Genomic DNA, 6,614 nt, shown 5'->3' on the forward strand with positions numbered 1-6,614 from the left:
GAAAAAGCCCATTTCCAGAAGCTGTCAAAGAATCCTGAAGAGTTGAATGATCTTTAACTTCACAGCAAATCTTTTCTCAGAATAGTTTTCAGTCAACACTTCTCTCACAATCCCTCTTCACAGGAACTCAACACGTTAGTGGCTAACACATTGTTTTATTTATATCACATGGGAGTCATTTACAGTCACACACATCAGTTTCAGTTGTGCTGGTCTCACACACACACACACCCACACAGCATCACAAGTATCACAGTCAAACTCACACTTTGTGCCGGGAACATCGAGACGAGAGAAAGAATGCAAACACTTGTGATCCAAAAACTACATTGTCCCTTTATGTTCCACATTTGTCTTGTTTTCAAGCAGAATAGTCTGCATATCCATTACTGCCTCTGCCACTGCCTCCACTTCTATGGAGATAAATGAATCACATAAAAACACAGCACTGCTGTAAACCTTAAACACTGATTCACAAAAGCACATAGACGAGCTGAGAAATCACAACAACTTAGAACGACAGCTTATCATAAAAATGTCTTTGTTTGTTTTTTTAAAACACATTCATCAATACACAGTAGATAGACCAAGTATAAAGAGCTGTAGACTAAAGCACAGGATTATCTAATTAAAGTTTAGCTTTCATAATAAGAGCGTGCTGTAACTAGAATGCAGCCATCCTAGACGGAGAGCCCTTTGGGGAAAGCAACAGTCTCAAGTGAGGGTACAGTGCTGAGTGAATGCTTTTCTTTCCCGTTAGATGATTAGACACCATTGTCAGGCTTTGAATGGAAACCAGGAGGGATGAAAGTAAAAGGAGAGCAATTACACAGGCTTTTGTCAATCGTTTTACTCGGGGGTTAGGGAAGTGAGAATGATTACACAGGCTTTTGTTTTGCTTTCTGCATCGAGGCTACTGTCAAATATTGTTTTGCCCAAAACAAACGTTTCCTCAGCAGTAATTATGAAGTACGTTTAATTAGTGGAAGCAGGCCAGTGATGGACACAAACAAACCTGTCAGCTCAGACTTACATGAGCAGCAGCTTGTTAACTCATTTCAGACCACAGGATGAATATTAATCAGAGACAGTGTGCAGCTTTTTAAAAACTCAGCACCTGCAATATGTTTATTTCATCTCAAACACAGAAAGTATTCAGAGCCCTTCACACATGTTATGTTGCTGCAGGATCTGTGTTTCCCTCCCTTGTTGTTGTACTGCTATGGGCCGGGAGAAACTGTGAATTGTGGGACTTTATATTCTAAATTGTGTCCAATCAATTTAATTTGCCGCAGGTGAACTTGTAGAGATTCACCTGAAGGTAATTAAAGCAGACAGGACGCACTTGTCACAGCAGAGGCTCTTCATGTTTGTGCAAATGAGAGTTTTTTAGAAATACATTTGCAAAAATGTCTAAAAACATGTTTTCACTTTATCCATTTGATCTACAACACAGTAAAGTGTGAACAAGCGAAAGGGTCTTGCTGTACGTTATATTTATGTACGCTCAGTTATTGTGACGCTTGGTTTTGTGTGATTGTACAGTCTGCATGTTTGCATAAACCGGACAATTCTTAATGTGCCTGGACGTCTTTGCCCTCCTGGGACACACAGAGACGTTCTCGTAGAGGTTTGGCTGTGAATGTGAGGCAGAGTGTGTTAGTGGATGAAGGGTTAGACAACGACACGTGACCGATGATAAAGTAAAGACTGAAGTAAGAACAAGTTTATTTAAATGAGCTGAAATATGCTTTTTATGATGCTATAAAAATGTTATTGTAAAGCAGCATTAGTTAGTTAGTTAAACAGGAAGTAGTGACACGGTTTTATAATGAAGAGCGTGTCTGCAGAGAAGGTACGGGAGGGCTCTAAACGTGTCGAGCGTAAAGACCAGAGTAGATATGATGACTAACGTGAGGCTCACCTGTCTCTGGGATGGGTGCAGTTTCACTCTGTACTCCTCTCGCCTGTTCTTCTTCCTGTGGGGATTATCGGACAACAGTGAACAAATAACAGAAGAACAAGAAACGTACGATTTATTTCATAAGTGGACAATTTCGGATGCATCCTGACGCCGTCTGATAACTTCTGATGGACAGGCCTACGTTTCTTCTGAAAACACCAATAATCAAAGAATACAGTCACGTTCTCTGTCATGCTAGCAGCTAACCAGCTAGCAGCTAGCAGCTAGCAGCTAGCAGCTAGCAGCTAGCAGCTAGCAGCTAGCAGCTAGCAGCTAGCAGCTAGCAGCTAGCAGCTAGCAGCTAGCAGCTAGCAGCTAGCAGCTAGCAGCTTTAAAGGAGCCCCTCCCCTTTCGGTCGACCATCATGGGACCTTATTTCGGGAAATATATATATTTTCAAAAGTCGTGACGTGTTAACTAAACTTCCTTCTCTGTTTTGAGGGGAACACATTTTCTCAGAAATACGGACGCAGATTTAAACACGAGGTTAAAGTTAAACAAAACAGAACTATGTGGTTGGGTTTAAATAAATAGTCTATGTTCTCCTCGACGTCCTCGAAACATAATTCAGTTTTTCGTCTAACGGGAACATTGTTTTCAGGAGAGCGGGCGTCATCGAGCTTGAGCTGTTTTCAACATCTACTTGATAGAAAACATTCATTCTTTGGTTATAAAATACACAAACAGTAACGCACACAAAGGTTTTTAGTGTTCTAAAGTAAATCTAAATTACCTTCTTTAATCCCAACCACACTTTAGAGAGGAAACAACTTGTGCTACTGCTGGATCTTTATTATTCCTGCATGTAATAGTGCTTCTATGTTTCAGGGTCGACTCCAACATGAGACTCAAGTGATAAGACAATTGACATCAAATAATTCAGTTTACAGGGCTCTCTTCACCTGTGTGGAGACGTTTAACACTGTTACACCACTAAGTATAATTACAGAGCAGCAGCCCTCAGGAGGAGAGAGGATGAGAACTCAAACAATAAACTGCATTCTCAATTATGTTTCAAGAGAAACGTCAACGTTGTAAATTGAATCAAACCAAAACGACTTGGTTACGTTCAGTAAAAGATCAGGTTTATATGAAAGCAAGGTGGATCTTACCTGCGCTTCACTGCTAGTATGATGATAACAATGAGCAGGATAAGCTACAGCAGCTGCAGCCCCGATGTAAATATACATCATGTACACATCGAGGCTGAATCCTGGAAATGAGAGAAAATGTAGTAATTAAAAAAAGACCAAAACTGCCTGAAAGCAAAAGCAGAAGTATAAGTAACACTTTCACTTGTATAAACCTGTGTATTCCATGGTGCAGAGGAGCAACACAAAACACATAACCATAACCCAAGATCTAAAGCGTGTCTGGTAAAAATGTGTCTTAAAACTGCATAGAAAGTCATTTTTAAACATTTTAACACGGAAAGGTTTTATAATATTTCTTTAAAGTGTGCAGACACACACGTCTCCATGGTAACAGCGTGCCAGAGGATGTTGTGGTTACAGCAGGTGTGAGTCTGCTGAATGGTTTGAGATTAACATCACACGCATGGTTTTATTATGTTCATTATGTTTCATCAATCACTGTCCATAAATCACTTTAGGTATGAGAAATTATTTATCGTGTACAGTCTGTGAGTGTAAACTGGTGCAGGATACCTGGAGGGGGCACGGTGAGCAGCACGGTGGTGGTCTGCACGCCCGCATCTGTGCTGAAGGTACAGCGGTAGAAACCCCCGTCGGCCTGCACCACACCCGTCAGGTGCAGACTGACGTCCAGGCTGTCTGCACAGCTGACCCTGCCCCTGTCGCTGTAGTCCTCTTTCAGCAGCCCCCCCTCCACCTTCTTACACACTCCGATGATGCCCCACGGCTGGCTGTGCGGCATCTTCTCCAGAATGACCTGGTAAACGGTGCCATTGTGCTCGTGGTTACAGCTGAGGGTCAGGTTGTTGTTTGGCTCTGCCAACAGCTCTGTGTCTGTGTGGATCCCCCCCGGGGTGGGGGGCTCTGTGCTGTCGTCTTCTTCTGGGGGATCATCTGTAACACAGGAATTAAGAAATACAATATGTTATTTCCACGAGCTCGGAAAGGTCAACACATATCTGTGAACACGAGCGGCTCTCTCGAGCTAAGAAACCTGAGAAGTAAGTTTCCAACTCGTGGTCATCAAGTATAAAGTCAAGTAAGTATAAGTAAGTCAAGTATAAGTATGAAGTCTGGGAGATTTACTTTTCTTTTCCAAATGAGCGTTATTGTGTTGTACTGTTCTCAGTTCTGAATCAGATACCAGAACATCTTCATTAGGAGCGTTTCCATCCATTGTGTTTTCAATTTACGCTTTAAAATGTTAAAATATCACAAAACAAATGTTCGCTTGGCTGAGGTGTAAAAGTAAAACAGATTTAGTGAATAAATGATGACGTACATGAAGAAGGTAAACCTGGCTGTGGTCCATGGAGCACGTCCAGACCTGATGCTTGATAACATTACACATTTCTTTTAGCACTTTACTTTTTTGGATTTGGGACGAAAGTTCATGTTTACTTATATTTTGAACCAAATTTCGGAAATGTGCGTAATTACCCTTTAAAATAGCTCAACATTTCTTTTACCTAAATCTTCCACCTGGATGTTCCTGGTCCAGGGGCCTTGAGGGAAGGTCTGCACAGAGCAGTGGTAAACCCCGATATCCTGGTGAGTCACGTTCCTCATGGAAATACTTCCGTCCATCGGCGTCGTCCGCAGGAACTCTATCCTCTCCCGGTTGTGGTGAGGGAAGGCCACCCCGTACTCTGGATGGAAAACGGCCACCGGATCCTTGTCAGGTACTTTGGTCCAGGACACCATGCTGAGGTTCCCGTCCCAGGGACACAAACAGTTGAGAACCATCCCTTCCTCCAGACGGACCGTGGACACCTCCGTCTGCTGAGCAGCAGCTGCACAGAGACATCCGAAATCATCACTTCTGTAAACATGAGAACTGATCAATCTAAATTATATACAAGAATATCCAGTTGTTTGTAGGAACAACTGATTGAACTGATGAAAATGAACAAAAATCTAAACACTTTTGTTATCGCTCCCATTTTTTTATGAGTTTAAATAATATATTTCTCCTAAACCAAGATCATCCATCCACCTATCAAGACATCTACCATCACATCCAGATACTGATTCAACAGCAGGATTATTACACATTATTCACAGATATTCATTATTTTGCTCACACAGGATCTGTGAAAAGGAAACTTCTCCAAAGAGCCAGATGCCATCAGAGTCTCGCGTTGGGTGTAGTAATATTATATTAGACCTTCCTTCCAAAACGTGCGGACATATCGTGTTGTGTGTTAAAACTGCACGTTAGAGCCCATTTATTGTGTCACCGCTGTGTAATAATCGGTGTATTTTAAGTTCTATAACGTGGTAATAAAACACGTTTTCCCTACATGAAGATGAACACGGCTCTTCACAGCAGTGAGGACATTGCTCACTTAATGGTAATGAGGCTAATTTGAGCCAGTAAACACAAACAAGTGACAATAGTTGGTGATCAAGCCTCCAAGTTTTCAAAGCCTTTTATCCGAGCTGAATAACAACTTGTTTCAAGTCCGGTGGATGCCCCTCGGCAGAGTTGTTGGCAGGTTCAGAATAATAATGTTTCCCAAAACTCCCAATAACAAGCTTTCCTGCTATCTTCACATCCAGTTTCAATAAAACAAATGAAGGAATGTTCAGGTTTAATTATGAGCAGGAATGAAAGATTAGAAAGTGATGAAACTACAACAAACAAGTAAATAAACTCAGTTTTCACTAAGAGACACATTCAATAGTTAATAAAAGTGTTGTCATCTGACACATTGCTATTCATTAATCTACTGTAAACTTTAAAGAATAATTATCAACTGCATACCTTCAAGAAAGGGAAGAAAGATGAGTATTACGAAGTACCAGTGGTCCTTTTGTACAGCTTCCATGTTGCCCACCGAGGGAGAATGAAAGCTGCATTGATGAGACGAGAGAAGCACCGAGCTTCACTTCCTGCTTGCTCTCTGGCTACAGAGAAGCACTCGAGCTGGTGGGGGAACTCTTCATGGTGGCCCTGGTCCGCAGCACAGAGGGGCACTTTATCACCAGGGCTGGGAAAGGGAGGAAGCGTATGGCATAGTGTGGCACGGTGGGATCCATACTGATGCTTCATGCCCCCATGTTGCCCTCAGATACCTTCTGATTTGTATCCTTCAATAAAGAACTTAACTTTATTAATATTTGTTTTCACAGCTATTTTACATTTTTTTTTATTAATATTTCAAATCTTTCATTAAAAATGTGTTTTTTGAGACGTTTTTAAGGATTTCTACAACTTTGGTCCAGACAGAAATATCTCAACAACTGTTTCATAGATTGCCGAGAAATTTAGTCCAAACATTTATGGTTCCCAGACATATGGAAGCCCATTCCTGCCAGTGAAATACAAAAACAAGATGAAAACAAAAAGATCCTGCCTGCCTAAACTTATTTTGAGACACTAAGTTATTATTGTTTAGATACTAAGTCTTTATTTCGTGAAAGTCTCTCATTAAACTCACTTAAAGGATGTTTTTTATCATCACATTGGCAGAAATGGGTTTCCAAACCCAGAG

At 41.3% G+C, this 6,614-nt stretch overlaps 1 protein-coding gene across 1 annotated transcript; it reads right to left on the reverse strand.

The window, feature by feature from the left end:
• Window positions 1-135: 135 nt before the first annotated feature.
• Window positions 136-6,091, reverse strand: cd226 (CD226 molecule). The gene is given in 7 exon segments (XM_029457257.1): window positions 136-1,636; window positions 1,925-1,979; window positions 3,076-3,119; window positions 3,121-3,176; window positions 3,631-4,011; window positions 4,587-4,910; window positions 5,885-6,091. Coding segments are annotated over 7 exon segments (1,053 nt in total). The 5' UTR covers window positions 5,949-6,091; the 3' UTR covers window positions 136-1,507.
• Between the last annotated feature and the right edge of the window lie 523 nt (window positions 6,092-6,614).

The sequence above is a fragment of the Cottoperca gobio genome, chromosome 20 (genome assembly GCF_900634415.1).
Source record: "Cottoperca gobio chromosome 20, fCotGob3.1, whole genome shotgun sequence".
Lineage (NCBI taxonomy): Eukaryota > Metazoa > Chordata > Actinopteri > Perciformes > Bovichtidae > Cottoperca > Cottoperca gobio.